This window comes from Panthera leo, chromosome B2 (genome assembly GCF_018350215.1).
Source record: "Panthera leo isolate Ple1 chromosome B2, P.leo_Ple1_pat1.1, whole genome shotgun sequence".
Taxonomy (NCBI): Eukaryota; Metazoa; Chordata; class Mammalia; order Carnivora; family Felidae; genus Panthera; species Panthera leo.
In genome coordinates this window covers 112,978,775-112,995,234 of record NC_056683.1, presented here as the reverse complement: position 1 = coordinate 112,995,234, position 16,460 = coordinate 112,978,775, and the positions used below count along the sequence as shown (strand labels likewise).

Sequence of the window (16,460 nt, the reverse complement as noted above, 5' to 3'; positions counted from 1 at the left end):
TAGAAAGATCATTTCCCCTAAAAAGTGCCACATCCAATTTTCAACACATAAACATCATGTTTAATTCCATATTTCTTTGGATTAGCAATACCTGATAACACTTCCCGCATAGGATGTCAGTTCTTCTAACTCAGAGCAACTGAGGTCTTTGATTCAAGAGCCAGATTTGCTTCTATTGGCATCTAGATAATATAACCTTAATATCTAATTTCCTGATGTTAAAAAAGTCAACCCCCTGCCCTGCTTCTTTAATTGAATTATAATAAGAGTATCTCAAAAGCTGTTTCTAAGTCTCAAACTTTTAAAGCAAATTTTTCATTCAGTAATACAAACATATTCACTATGATGCATCTGGTAATGTTAACTCATACTCGACTTTCCCTACCATACTTGAAATAAGGTTCTTTTTAGTTATAATCACTGTTTTTAAATATGAAGGGAATCTCAAATTTTAAGACAGTTTTCTCCATAAGAAAACAGTGGTAACACTGACTTACCTCCCAGAATTTCATAGAGTCTGAAATATTTTATTGCTCAATCTTTGTATTTAAAGAATTAGTCATATGGACATTAGAGGCAAGCTGGCCAAAACCTGGGTCACAATGGGCAGGAAGTGGCTAAGAAATTTGTAGCAGATTTTAATTTTTTTTTTTTAATATGCTGGCCACTCTGGGTAGACAAAGACCATCTGCTCCACTATTTCCTCCCAGCTATCACAGGAAAAAAAAAAAAAAATCCCCACCAGAATGGAGAGGAAAGAGTTTACTTCTGATGAAACACCACCAAGGTACTCATCTGGATTTTATGGATATTTAATATATACCAGAAAAAAGTTACAGATTGTGCCATATTATAAACATTAAATAGACCAGCCAAGGGACCACCTAGGGTTCATACACAGATTACACTGCAAATTCATACTACAGGACTATCCAAAATGCAGGCACTTTTCTAGGTGACATTTATGCCGGTAAGTGCATAAAGAACACACATAAAACAAAGAACTCCTGGAGACAATCTGATAGAACTTATGCAGAAAGGAACAAGATCCTGACGCCAGAAAATGAAGTCTCTTTTTTTGGCAGAATAAGAGGAGTTGGGACCTCTGCTCTAAAATCAAAATTGGTTGAAATTTCCACTTCTGGGCACCAACTTTAAAATAACTACACACATTTAACACTCTGAGCCGAGTGACATTTCAAGAATAGGACACTGAACATGATGATAAATATGATGAAGAATTAAAGATTAGAAGACCTCCGTTAGTAGTAATAAGAAATAATTTGAAGTTTCTTTTTTTTTTTAATGTTGGATAATTTTTAAGGACAAAGTGACTAAAATTCATGTTGTAATTTTTCCAGAACTATTTGGGCTAATTTTTGTGATAAGCAAAAAACGGGGCAAGGCTACAATCTCATGTTCCAAATTTAGTCAGCTACCAAGTTGCAAACTCACCCTCCATATAACCTCAAAAAATTTTAAATAAGATGGTTTATAACAGAAATACTGAAAATAAATTATCCTTGAATACTTTTAGATTTTACCCAGTGTACCACAAATCACATCCAGAAACCCAAACAAAACAATCGCTGAAATGTTTGAGATCTGCTGCTGAGATTCAGGGTAGCGGGACAAGAAAAGGAGAGAGAACTACAAGAAAAGGAGAGAGAACTAAGTGGATGCCCCCCCCCCCCCTCTTGGGCAGCACTGGTCTTTTGGAGGTCCTAAGCCATGCAAATTCAAATGGGGAGTCCATAAAAGCCTGCAGTAATACTAAAGTAATAATAATAATAATAATAATAATAATAATAATAACAGCATAAATAAAAATAGGCTATGGTTAGAGGAGAGGATCAGTTTACTGCCACCCTGCTGAGGTACATTTGACCACCAAAAGCAGGAAAGCTATTAGCATCCTGAATTAATGGGTAGAGTGGTTTTCAAACAAGATATTTTCATGATGGACACACTGTAGACTCAGCAAAGTTTCTCCTTCAAGAAAAATATAGCTTCTATTTCAAAGAGCTCTGATTAGGCCTAATACCATTAGGGAACCATCAAGGATTTGTGTTGTTGTTACTGCTTTTAACTACTGGTTACTTTCTAAACCAAAAATTGTGGGTAGTTAATTTGACCAACAGTCAAGTTCTAGGAATGCAGGAGCAAGTCCAAGGTACAGACGAGCTTCAGATGTGGACAGGCCTCAAGGAGTTGGGGAGCTTTTCAGGTTGCCAGGTCTTAGCCTTTCCTCTCATCACCATTATGCTATCATTACATACTAGTCTGGAACTTATAAATAAAAATTCATTTCCTTCATCACATCCCCCTTCCCCAAAAGCACCAAATATACCACCATTTTAGGGATCCTCAGTAAACTTTATTAGTGGCACTGTAAATCAATTACAATCAGAAACCAAATTAAACAAACCTACTAAACGAATAAATTCTCAACCATGGTTAACTGCTTGTAACATATCTGGCAAGTATCTGTTTAAAAAGTCAAAAGTATCAGTTCCCCTTGCAAATTAATTAACAAAAATATAACTGTTTTCAATTTCCATAATACTTGAAAGTACAAATATAAATTAAATATGGTTCCAAAGACTACATACGACAAAACAGTCTATAAAACAAAGCTAATTGTAAAAGAATTGTTCAATTTACTTTGTAGCATTTATTTCGTTATATAAAAGTATTTAAAACAGTATATGTTTTCTATATCATACATGGAAGTTCACATCCAGATGTCTTTTCTGTTAAATCCTTAGTCTGTTTCCATTGTCAAAATCTTCATTTTCACTCTTGGCTACATTTCTCTTCCTTGGCAATTCTTTTTGTTACGCCACTGAAATATTTCTCACGGAAGGAATTATGACCTTGGTATGGGAGAAAGTGATCACTTAACAGATGTGAATACTGGTCCCGGTTCTGGTTGGTTGGAAAATATAAAAACCAAAGATGTTTGAGTTATTTCTTTAGTTAGCTTGAAACCAAAGCAGCCATTTACTTTAAGCAAAATCCCGCTCTCTGGTGCATGTTTGTTTTTCTTTATTATCTGAATTAGAAATACACCACCATTCTATATCTGTATCCTGCTTGGGTATCCAACAGTGTTCTCAACTGCTTCACTTTGTGCGATCTGTACAACAACCCTCTGCACAAAGAGAGCAAATACTTTCACTGGGAAAACAGAGATCCAGGGAGGGCACAGAGAACAGCCCCAGGCAACACAAGTTCAGACAACCACATACATCTTCAGATCCACAGTTCAGCCGAAACTGAAATCACCCATGACAGTAAGAATCCTCACACATGGAAGCTTCCACTCCAGAGATATTTAACAGCAGTGATTTATGTAATGTCCTACAGATAGAGAAAACTATTTGGAGGCAAAACCATATTCAGTTCATGAAGTAAACTATTTCTGGCAACTTTACCACAGTAGATGAAGATAAAAGTTAAACAAGCGATTTCCACACTCAGACTTCAGAGGCAGGTAAGGACTAGTGCTCAGACTGATGTTTGGACACTGGAAATAGAAATCTGGGTCGGAAGGTTATATTTCAGCTTAGAAAATTGAGGGCTAATTAATCTTCCCATTCAATTTCACTAGTCATCTCAAACTGTGAAAAAAAATCTAATTAGAAATAAAATCTCTCTTCCTATGTACTGTAAAATCAGATTCCATTGCATGTAAATTGATGTGATTTTGAGAACAGATATAAAGACATAATTCGAAAATATGAAGCCTAATTTTTTATCCTGGTTTCGGTATCAGAATGATATCTACAAATATATCTGGAATATAACAATCTTCATATATTTTTATATTTTTCCTTATTCCTGTATGAAATGAGTATCTTCATCCTTTTCTTCATACCTAATACTTAATAAAGCCTAGGTGTAGCCAAAATAAAATTATGTTGGCTGATTTGTTTATTCAGAAACTATTTTGTCACAGAATTTCTTTTTAAATCACACAAAATCCAAACTATTAAACATGTCCAGATTTCCTGATTCATTAAAAAAAAGAAAAGAAAAAAGGCCTTCATTGTGGTCCCCTTCTGCCATTCTGTGCTGCAGGCTGCGGGGTTCCATTTCACGTATCCATTGGATTCTGAACGCACTCTGTTCCTAGGAATTTTGTTGGTTCATTTCTCTTGCTCTCTTTGCTGTGAAGGCTTCATTCTCTTGTGGGTGTCTTTATTATCTTTTTCATGGTCTCAGGAAGAAGGTGGGACAACCTGTATTGTCAGCCCATCGCCTTGGACTGGAACCCCTTTCCCACACTCCTGCTGTGCACACTAGCTCCCCATTTGCTGAGTACTTCCGCAAGCTCTGAAGGGGATTATTGTACAGAAAATACTACCCTATAAGATTGTAAAAAGTTACAACTTGTGCTTCTCAGCACAAGCAGAAAAACTACCATGCCTGAGGCACTTTAACTGCATAACCCAATAAGAAGAGGTATAGGGCTACTTATGTGCAGGCACTGTTCCAAGTAGTTTATATACACTGACTTATTCAATCCTTACAATAACTGTGTAAGAACAGTACTGTAATTGTCTCCATTTTACAGATGAGGAAACTGAGGCACAGAAAGGTTAACTAACCTGCCCAAGGTCACACGACTCGAGTAAAAATAAACAAGATTCAAATTTTGAGCCCTTAACCTTTATGCCTTCTTGCTTATCAAAAAAACATAAACCATAAGAATAAAGGTGGAGTACCAAATTTAGAAAATAGGTAGCTACTTAAATTTTATGACACTAAGTACATTACATACTTCTGCAAGCACATGAAAACATGCCAATGGTTACTAACTCCAGGCTATGTAATTTGCAAAAGATGAAAGATAAAGTCTATCAGATCAACCTGTAGGTACATAATTAACAAACACCTAATGAAACGTGGCATTTACTAGATATTTATTATGGGCCCCAAACTACACAAATGTTTTATATGAACTACCTAATATAAACTCATCTGCTCTAAGAGATAAGTACACTATTAACATCCCTTACAGCTGAGGAATTATAGAGTACAGGCCCAAGATAACAGAGCTGGTAAGTGGCAGAGTTAGGATTTAAACACAGGTCCATTTGACCCCTGATACCATACTCTTAACTATAACATAATGAGGTTTTCTCCAAGAGTTAACTTTTTCCTCAACTCAAGAAGGAGTATCTCTGGCAATAAATAGGCGATAAACTAAGGCTTTGATAGCTAAGCGGCCTACCCACAAAGCAACAGAACTAGATCAGAAGTACTATTAACTTCGTTCTGGCCACTAAGAGGATTATTTCAATGACACAAAATCTTTATAGCAGGAGGACAAATAAGGAGCCACGAGGATGCCTGAGGGATACCATACCCCCAGGGGCACAGTGGACTTCAGAGGAGGACTCCGGTCTGGTCCACATCTCAGGACTGTATGCGGGGCAGCAGCAATACAGAACAACATTCCAGCATTTAACCTTGGCTTGTGCATTTCAACTTTCATCAAAAGTCTGACTGAAGGGTCATCTGAAAGGAAGGGACATGCCATTCAACTACCCTCCAACTTCTGTCCTTCTATCAAGAAAGATCACTAGAAAACCTGTCTACTTCCTGAGCCACACTAGCTCACTCCTGGCAGAAATGTTGCTTGGCTATTTAAAACTCTGTCCAGATGTCGACATCTCCTGCTGCTTTACTCCTCCCCACAGCTCCCTGCATCACTCTCTACCTAGACATGGAAATCAGAAGCCTGGGTCAAATGCCTCTCCCTTTTCCTGTCACATTCAGTCAGTCCGAAAATCTTTGATTCTCCACCCTAAATGTCTCAAATCCACTTCTCTTCACCCACAACTCCAGTACTGGCATCTAAACTTCCTCATCTCTCCTTTTTTTCCCCTCAATGGCCAGTTGCCCTCTCTCCAGTGGCCCCCTCTCCAGTCTGTTTTCCATACTGAGACTAAACTCAACTTGTTAAAATGCAAATCTAATGTGCCAGCATTCCTGGTTAAAATCCACATGGGTTCTAACATTCCCCAATTCTGAGGCTTTCCCCTTAATGTCTGGGAGTTGGACTCAACTGCACATCAGTTTGCTGAACGTCCTCTCAGTTTCCTCTCCCACACAGGAGGAATCACAACACCAGCTGGCAGTGAGGTCCTTCCCAGCTCTGCCTTCTGTCTTCTCTTCTCCCTGTGACGCCTCCAGGCCATGCACCACCACCTCTATGTTGAAATGCATGGCAGACTACTTTGGGGAATGTTCTGGAGCACGCAGTGGTGAGGAGGATAAGATAGATTCCAGCATTCGGGCTCAGTAGGCAGCTGAGGACGGGCTGGAGACTGACTCAACTGGTAATGGGCCTAGACAACAATGCTGCCAAGGACGCAGTGCACCTGAGGAAGCAGGGCGTACAGAACACAAAAGCTGAAACACAGTGGGAGACAGGCTTCCTCACAGACCAACGAGACAGCTTAACCAAACAGCTGGCCTTTGACCTAAAGGATATAAAAAAGACAAACTGGTGATAAAGAGCAGAGAATATGATGATCAGAGTAAGGGAATTGTAAGATGAACAGCAGGAGCCTGGAAGATCCCATAGCGGTAATTAAAACCTATACTAATGAATGGCTATCAAGAAAACATATACTACCTATGACATACTTATCTGGGTAGTTTAGATCACAAGATTTCCTCAGAATAGAGTAAAAGTAAAATAAGCTCCTAACAGACCTTGTGTTCAGTGGTACAGAGACCCAGTGGCAGAGAAATATGTGCTACTGGAAAAGTTAGGAACATCTATAACCTTAGAAATGCAACCTCTGGAGGGGGGAAAAAATCCCTATTCATCTTTATCTCTCAGGGAGTAGGGAATAATTGGTATAAGGAATGTGTATGGGTCCTGTGCTGGAATGCCTCCTTCTACAAGGCTGATTGTGAAATAAAACATTTGGAACAAAAACTCCTGGAGAACCCAAAAATTCCAAATCCCTTGTGCAGTCAGAGATCTGGGAAGAGCCGTTCCAGTAGCGAGCAGCCTCAGTCCCGCTTCAGGGTAAACGAGACACTCCAGGGACTTGGGCTACCGTTTTCACCTAAGTGGAAAAGTCATGGTTCATAAATGTTCCATATGAAACATTTAGTGTATCTATAGTCTACCACATATTATATCAGACATGTAAGTATCATATACCTGTGAATAATACACACTTAAAATATACCCTTTCCATAAAAAATATACTATTTGCAACTGCTCAGAATTTAAGTTACCTTGACACTGAAGAAAATGGCAAACTCGGTAGGTTTTTTTTCTTTTTTCTCTTTCATCCTATCTTTAGTTTATCAGGGCTCACACTTGAGATGATGATATTCAACTCTACATATTTTTCATCACCTTTTCATGACTCTTCTCTATTCACATTCCCTGCCCATCTCAACCAAGAATATCTGCAGATTTTTTTTCAACTCCGTATCTCGAAGGTCCAAAGTGTTTACTTAAAAGGAGAAGAGTATCCTCAAGCAACACAACCATTGATGTCCCTCATAACTCAAGCTTGCGACAGTGTCTGACTTCTGGTTTCTCTAACACTTTCAAACCTGCCTATCGCTATCAGTCATTACATCACCTAAGTAGCATAAAGTCTGAGTCCTGCCAATTTTTAGTAAGCAAGAAATGCTTCATGGAAAATAAAAACACACAAAGAATTAGGAAATGCCCAGAGAGAAAACTATGGCAGTGAATGATTACAGATTACCTTTCCCAAATTTAACTAGTAGTTAGTAGTAACCTACGAGTAGGTTAGTAGTTACAGGAGATATGAATAAATTATTAAGATTATTGATTACACTATGTTTTAGACACTCACCATTTTAAAAATTTTATTATTGTCCATCAACTAATGAATGGATAAAGAAATTGTGGTTTATATACACAATGGAATACTACGTGGCAATGAGAAAAAATGAAATATGGCCTTTTGTAGCAACATGGATGGAACTGGAGAGTGTTCTGCTAAGTGAAATAAGCCATACAGAGAAAGACAGATACCATATGGTTTCACTCTTATGTGGATCCTGAGAAACATAACAGAAACCCATGGGGGAGGGGAAGGAAAAAAAAAAAAAAAAAAGAGGTTAGAGTGGGAGAGAGCCAAAGCATTAGAGACTGTTAAAAACTGAGAACAAACTAAGGGTTGATGGGGGGTGGGAGGGAGGGCAGGGTGGGTGATGGGTATTGAGGAGGGCACCTTTTGGGATGAGCACTGGGTGTTGTATGGAAACCAATTTGACAGTAAATTTCATATATTAAAAAAAAAAAAAAAAAAAAAAAAATTTTATTATTGAAGCACAGTGTATATACAGTTTCAGGTGTTTCAGGTTTCAGGTGCATGAGTTTCAGGTGTACAACACACTGATTCAGCAATTCCATATATTACTCAATGCTCATCACATTAAGTGTAGTCACCATCAGTCACCACAAAACATTAACAATATTATTGAGTATACTCCCCACACTGTACACGTCCTCACTGCCATCTCTTACTTATAACTAGAAGTTTGTACTTCTTAATCCCCTTCACCTATTTTGCTCATCCCCCCACCCACTTCCCCTCTGGTAACCACCACTTTGTACATTTGTTTTTTGGATTCAACGTATAAATGAAATCATATAGCGTTTGTCTCTGACCTATTTCACTTAGCATGATACCCTCTAGGTCCATCCATGTTGTTCACAAATGGCAAGATCTCATCCTTTCTTATGGCTATCCATTGTGCATATATATCTTCTTTATTCGTTCATCTATTGATGGACTGTCAGATTGCTTCCGTGTCTTGGTTATTGTAAATAATGCTACAATAAACACAGGGGTTGCATATACTTTTCAAATTTGTTTTTGTTTTCTTCAGGTAAATACCCAGTGGTGGGATTATTGGATCATACGGTATTCCTATTTTTAATTTTGTGAGGAACCTCCATATTGTTTTCCACAGTGGTTGCACCAATTTACATCCCTACCAACAGAGCACGAGGGGTCCCGTTTCTCCACATCCTCACCAACACTTGTTATTTCTTGTCTTTTTGATACTAGCCATTCTGACTGGTGTGAGGTGATATCTCATTGTGGTTTCGATTTGCATTTCCCTGAAAATTAGTGATGTTGAACATCTTTTCATGTGTCTGGTGGCCATCTGTATGTCTTCTTTGGAAAATGTGTATTCAGGTCCTCTGCCCATTTTTAATCAGATTGCTTGCGTTTTGTTTTTTTCGTTTTGTTTTGTTTTGTTTTTTTGTTTTTTGGTGTTGAGCTATAGAAGTTCTTTATATACTTTATATATTAACCCCTTATTGAACATATCATTTTTTATAACAGAGTTTCTACAGGAAAATTTGTACGAGTCTCAGATGGCTACATAATGGAAATATACTGCTTTCAGACCTATCACTTAACCCTGTAAGACCAACAGCATAAATATGACAATACACAAATTCTGATTCAAGAAATAACTTATATTTACAACTATGTGTTTTACAAAAGTGAATTATTTTTTGCATCTTTTCCTAGAAGATTGTTATCTAAATTTTGCAGATAAGGAAATGGAGGCTGAAAGAGTTTAAATAATCTGCCACCGATAAGCCAGTAAGGAGCATTTGTAGAACTGTAGCCTAGACCAGACTTCAAAGCCCATGCTTTTTCCATTACACTTCTTTTTTTAGTGGAAATTATATCAAAACAATGGCTAAAGAGTTAACTTCCCACATGGTAGATCAGTGGGTCATTCAAAATGGAATTTGACATTTAGAAGACATTCCTCACAGAACAGCAACATTATGGTAGCACATATTTCTGATCTAAACTTTTAGACAGAACCCCTTTAACCACTGTCCCACCCAACCAATTTCCTGTCCTATCAGTACTGCTAATTCTAAACATAAACCACTTGAAGAATTTTAACACACTTGCCAAAGAAATCAAAGGAAGACTTACAACCAGTAGTGTACTTTTATGTGTACACTGCCCTCTGCTGACTGAAGTAGGTAAATCCTTCTCTAGAGTACTTCCTAATGTGGGTAATGGCAGCTTAAAGCCCAGCTGACAGTCAGTCCCTCACTGTTTGTGAGTTCTACTTGCTGTAAACACCTACAGTCACAGAGCACCGGGATGGCCATTTTACTTCAGGTAACATCAGCATTTATCCACACCGTTTCGTTTTTTAAAGAATGATGTGGAAATACAGAAATACATATCCTCTTTGGTGATTCTAAAATGTATCACTTTGTCATCTATGCCCAACCTAGAACTGCAAATTATTCTCTAATAAAAGAAAGAAAAAGTACATAAACTAGACATTGTTCAAGTTAATCCTTATTCAAGTTAATTATTTTTTACAACTCTACATCAAAAGGAGTAAAATAACAAAAAAGACATCGAAAGTACTTCAGCTACTTACAATTAATGTTAATCTAAATGGGAACAAATTCTCAAGAAAACAAAATTGTATGTTTCGCAGTAACTTTTGAAATGGACACTTTAAATGGAACTAATGACACCCTGAATTATACTGAGAATACACACATGTAAGAGTATTTCTCAAACGGAGCCTCACAAACTGCTCAGACTTTATTTATTTTTTCTTTTTTAACGTTTATTTATTTTTGAGACAGAGAGAGACAGAGCATGAACGGGGGAGGGTCAGAGAGAGAGAGACACAGAATCTGAAACAGGCTCCAGGCTCCGAGCTGTCAGCACAGAGCCCGACGCGGGGCTTGAACTCATGGACCGCGAGATCATGACCTGAGCCGAAGTCAGCCGCTTAACTGACTGAGCCACCCAGGCGCCCCAAACTGCTCAGACTTTAAAGGAACTAAAGTTTCTTCACTGAGAAGTCCACATAGGTAACACTACCCTTCTAGTTACTGCTTTCTCCCCGAAAGCAGTAACTTTGGTTTGTTTCTCGTGAGAAATGAAGCCTAGGTACCAGGGGACTGAAATGTTTTTGTAACACTGATTTTTGAAGAGTGATGTCAGGGTAATGACAAAATCCCATGTACTTTCAAAGAGAAAACTTTTAGTTAGCCATAACTGTTCTTTCTCTTCCTTCAAATTGATGATTTAAATATTGCTGAATTGGATTGTTTTTATTCTAGAAGGGCCCCAAATAATCCCTGAACAATTACTATTCATTAAGTATTTGTTGAGTTGAGCAAAACAGGCAAGATCTGTGAATTCACAGGGCTTATATGCTAGTAGAAGACAGATATTAAAGACTGTCTGCCCAAACATATACTTACAAACTGATTAAACACTGGGAAGAGTTACCATAATATGAGACACCCAGCTAGATGGGGTGAAGATGGGGTGAAGAGTATGGACAAAAAAAGCTTCCCTAAGGAAGGAACATTTATCTGAGACCTAAGAGTCTCAGGTGAGAGGGGATAAGAGAGGAAACACAATGTGAGAGGACTCTGAAACTAAAAAGAGATAAATACATTCTGGGAACTGAAAACAGGCCAGTGTGGCTAAGGCCTGGTACACAAAAGCGAAGGTGACACACAATGAAATGGCTGAGACAAGCCAGAAATAGATCAGGCTGGCCTTGAAGGTTATGTGAAACATTCTGAATTTTATTTTAAATTCCACAGAAAGTCATTGATGACTTTTAAGCAGGGGAGCTCCATTATCTATTTACATTCTGGAGTCAGACACACTACCAATGTGTCATGAGATCACAGGTAAGAGCTTACCTATTTACATTCTTAAAGATCCTCTGGCTACTGCATAGGAAATATAACAGCAGGAGAAATCACAGAAGCAGGGAAACCAGTTGGGAGACTATTTTCAATAGCCCAGGAAAGCACTGTCCTCATGTGAAAGGGGGAAAAAAATGCAAGAAAACTATCATCCACTCATCTCAAGCCAGATTTCTGGACGCTATCTTAACTCCGGTTGCCCTCAGCCCAATTATACAATCAGTAATCAAATTCTGTCATATCTACCTCCCTCCAAACTCTTAATTCTATTAACTCCTCTACAATCTCCACTTCTACCCTTCTTAGTTTCCAGCTTCATCATCTTTGCACCACCATGTCAGAAGCCTCTACATTGCTACCACAGGTATCTTTCCACAACTCAAACTCACCTGCATTTTAAAGCCCAGGTGACTTTCATAAAACACGAACTTCTGCCACTCTCCTAACATCCCTCATGGGCTTGCCATCACCAAAAGGATCAACTCGAAGTTCTTTAGTATGTAAAGACCTTCAACACTAAGCATTCTTTGGTTTTCAACTTCCGCTCCAACCATTCCTCCCCCAAATACTTACTATTTCAGTCGTGCTAAAATACTTCAGGGCTCCCTGAATGGTCCACAACCCCTCTCATGCCTCTGTACCTTTGCTTAAAATGTTGGCTTCCTCTCTCTCTCTTTTTTTTTTTTATGTTATTTATTTTTGAGAGAGAGAGAGAATGAGCAGGGGAGGGCAGAGAGAGAGGGAAACAGGATCTGAAGCGGGTTCCATGCTGTCAGCACAGAGCCCGACGTGGGGCTCGAACTTGCAAACCTTGAGATCATGACCTGAACCAAAGTCAGAGCCTCCCAGGCACCCCAACTGGCTTCATCTCTTGACAAGCACCATTTCCTCAGGTAGATGCTCTCCGGTGTTCACATAGCACCTCGCACAGGTCACTACAGAACCGAACATATGAGATTGGGATGGGTTGGGTGACCACTTCTCTCACTGTGCAAGTACTCTAAGGATAAGGACTATGACTTAGTCTCTTTAGCCTCATCACCTTACACAAATGGTCCCATAAACACAAGCCGAGTGATGAAAGCCAGGGCTTTCCCCTTAGGGAACATGTAATCAAGTCCAGAAAAGAAAACATACAAAAATATGAGAAGTACATGAATATAAAAATCATTAAAAGGCACAGTTTTCTTACTAATTTCTGACAGCACCTTTTCCAAAATTTCACCTGTCCTCAAGACCTTAGATTACTATGTTTACTCACTCCCAGCAAAAACTTAAAACCTCCTTTACAGAGAAACAATGAGTCATCAGGCATGAGTTTCTTCAACTTCCTTGCCCCACCATCCTCTACTATAAACAATCCCCTAACTTTACCTCTCACACCATCCCCATCCACATTCTGAGTAAAGCCAAAGTTCTCTCTCACTGTGTCCTTTTACTGCCAAAAGAGTTACTTTTATAGAAACCCCCAAACTTTGATGAAAATATCTGAGAGGTAATCATCAATGTATAAAATTACCATTTAAAAATAAGGGATTTCCCCTAGAAAAGTGTGAGTTTGGAGATGAAATTGCAGAAGTTCTACAGCCATTCAGAAGGAATCCAAATGGCTTCTCTTATAATTACAGGTTAGGTTCAAGTTGTCCTTTTATTTACTGACAGTTCCTGATAATGAGATAATGATTTCTTCTACCTCACTAGTATTAACCTTAAGCCATTTATATTCTCAGAGTGACAGTAGTTTATACAAAACAGCAGTTTCATTGCAAACAACAGAGTACAAATGGCTTATGAAACTTATTCTATGATAAGTGAAAACCAACAATGCTGTCATCATAGTGAAAGCCACCAAACTAACAATGCTCATCTGATTTTGTCAAGAAAGACTCACTCGTGTATTCCTGAAACAGATTAAAGCTATGATACACATTCTTACATAAGGTGAGAGGAAGAAAGCAAAGAGATGGAAGAGAAAAACATTGGGTAGATTTCCTTTCTTGTAATCAGTAGAGTGAAATGAAAGGTAAATGACAGTGTTGAATCTAACAGGCCTCAGTTCAGCTTCGGGGTAATTACCCATGTCCGGCTTTTGTTTAAAAATCCTGCTCCCCTTATCAAAGCTTCCCACTGTTCTACATCTGGTACTGGACAGTAGCTATAGAAACCACTTGTGCTAAAGTTATACAACTATAAACAGCACTAGGCCATTTCCAAACCAAGGACAAGCAGGTCAAAAGTCTGGCATCCAATACTATTAAGAAAAACCTCTAACATTATTCTTAATGGGAACAAGGTAAGGTTGGAAATCTTCATCCCTAAATTAGGTATTCATATATAATCTGTACTTGTAAAAAATTTCATTACTTTGCAAGATATTAAGTTACCTAAAGTCTATTAAAATACTTTAATGCATATTAAAATATTCACTGAGTTCTGAAAATGAGTAACATTTAATGATTCAACTTTGATATCCGGCACTCGACACATAACTTCTTTCTAACTGTAAAAAGACCATCATGGATATTTAAGCTATTAGGATGATACAGCCCTATATGTACTTTTTTTTATTTAAAAAAACTGTTTAATGTTTATTTATTTCTGAGACAAAGAGAGAGAGACAGAGTATGAGCAGGGGAGGGGCAGAGAGAGAGGGAGACACAGAATCCAAAGCAGGCTCCAGGCTCTGAGCTGTCAGCACAGAGGCTGACATGGGGCTCAAACTTGTGAACTGCGAGATCATGATCTGAGCCAAAGTTGGACACCTAACCAACTGAGCCACCTAGGAGTCTCTAAGTAGTTTCTACATGCCTACCACTAAAAATACATTAACTTTATAAAATTCAAAACTTAACTTCGAATGTTAAAATAATACAGGGCCAACACACCAGATAAAAATGTTATGACAACTTACTAGTTACTATATCTAAAATACTTAATAAAAACTAAGTAAGTCAGTAGCAAAGGATGAAAAATAGAGCAAAATATGCATTGGTATGCACACACATACTCTTCCACTTTAAACTGGAGACTATTCTTCTCCTAGTTGACTTTTTTAAATTGTCACAAGACATTATGAGAAAAATTAACAAAAATACATATGCATTTATGTAAAGATCAAAAAAAAAGCAAAATTACTTGGCTTATGGATCATTTCAATACTAGTGATAGTATGATGGAAAGCAAGAAAGTGATTACCATACTAGTCAGATTAGTGGTTATACCTGCAAGCGAGGTGTTTAGGATCAGAAATAGAGGTGCTGACTGCTGTTTAACCCTAACCTTGGTGGTGGTTACAGAGATGTTCACTTTATAATTACTCATTAAACTGCACACTAAGGTTTTAGGCAAAAAAATATGTTGAAAATCTCACAGTTGTATTCCTCGTGGGTCATGGGGAGGGAAGAAGATGTATGTTCATGTTTGAATTTGAAAACCACTAGGAAGATAATTCTAAGTTACGCATATAATAGAGGATAAAAAATACACACACACACACACACACACACACACACAAAATACCAACTATAATTGCCATTCACCAATTTTAAAGAAAGCCAGAGGATCATGCAGATTCCACACATAAATTTCCCATTTCCCTAAACCATTCATACCTTAGGACTCCCAGATTGTATTTTGCAACTGATCGCTAAGATTCTATAATATAATATCAGTATGTTAAAAACTGTTTTACTGTCATAGCTTGAAAATGTGATCATTACAGTCAGAGCATAATGGCAGATGCTCTCTCTACCTTTAGAGAACTGCTTTTTCCTGCAAATAAAAGAGACATATCCTAGAATCCAGATATCTTAAATGATTACCTTCCTGGAGCAAGTAGGGGATAAATTTTTGCTTTTTCTTGGTTTACCAGAAACAATTTAAAACCATTATGAGAGTATTAACAAAATATCCAGTTTGTTTGGCAAAATCACTTACTTGCAGAAGTAGAGAAGAAAAAAAATCAAATGATGACCTTTAACATTTAAATTCAAGGAAAAGTACCATTAGCAACTAACGTAAGTCATTCAGAACAAGATAACATGAGATACATAGATGACCATCGTCCTTAAAACTTAATTCAACGTGACATGCAGCATCACCAGGCTTTTATCTACTTTTACAAGCCTTCTTCAAACACCAAGTCAAAACATAATTTATAGATAACCCAAATAGTTTCCTTCTTACTACAAAAAATAATTTTTAAAAAGACTCTTCTTTCTTGGTCTTTCTCCCCCCACCCCCTCTCTTACATATGCATTTGATGGCAATGAACACTGTATCTTATTAATACAGACTTAAAGTTCATGTCTAACTGCCAGATTCTTACCAGATTCTAATTACCAGTGTCACCTGGTCTTATTTTTCCCACTGATAAATGAAGTAGTGTCTCCTTTCTACCAAGCATTATATGATTGAAATACTTCACACCTAATCTCTAATTTTTCATAGCTCTAATCAAAAGGAAAATATCCACTTTCCTGGCATGAGATAGAAAAAAAAAAAAAAAAAAAAAAAAACCTAAAATATTTCAGAAAGAAAGGCCAGCCCGGAGGAACCATCTTTAATTCAAAGAGCTGCCAAAACAACTAACAGCACTAATCCTGAGAACAGATAAAGCATAACAAAATATGCACAAGCATTATGTCAGCAAAACACCAGTTTATGATTAGCAACACTATTAATCATTCTAATATGTAGACTACTTATGGCAAAG

At 37.7% G+C, this 16,460-nt stretch overlaps 1 protein-coding gene across 12 annotated transcripts in view; it reads right to left on the bottom strand.

Annotated features, from left to right (window-relative positions):
* Positions 1–2,637: 2,637 nt before the first annotated feature.
* The window catches only part of LOC122220362 (tRNA (guanine(10)-N2)-methyltransferase homolog), a 102,202-nt gene continuing 88,379 nt past the window's right edge, over positions 2,638–16,460 (bottom strand). For 10 of the 12 annotated variants that reach the window (XM_042939759.1, XM_042939760.1, XM_042939761.1 and 7 more), the window contains one exon: positions 2,638–2,928. In XM_042939759.1, coding sequence (XP_042795693.1) covers positions 2,797–2,928 — 132 coding nt within the window. In that variant the 3' untranslated portion in view covers positions 2,638–2,796. Of the gene's footprint in view, positions 2,929–6,077; positions 6,495–12,647; positions 12,682–16,460 lie in introns of those variants that run through there. The other 2 variants (XR_006202820.1, XM_042939762.1) reach the window with 2 other exon arrangements.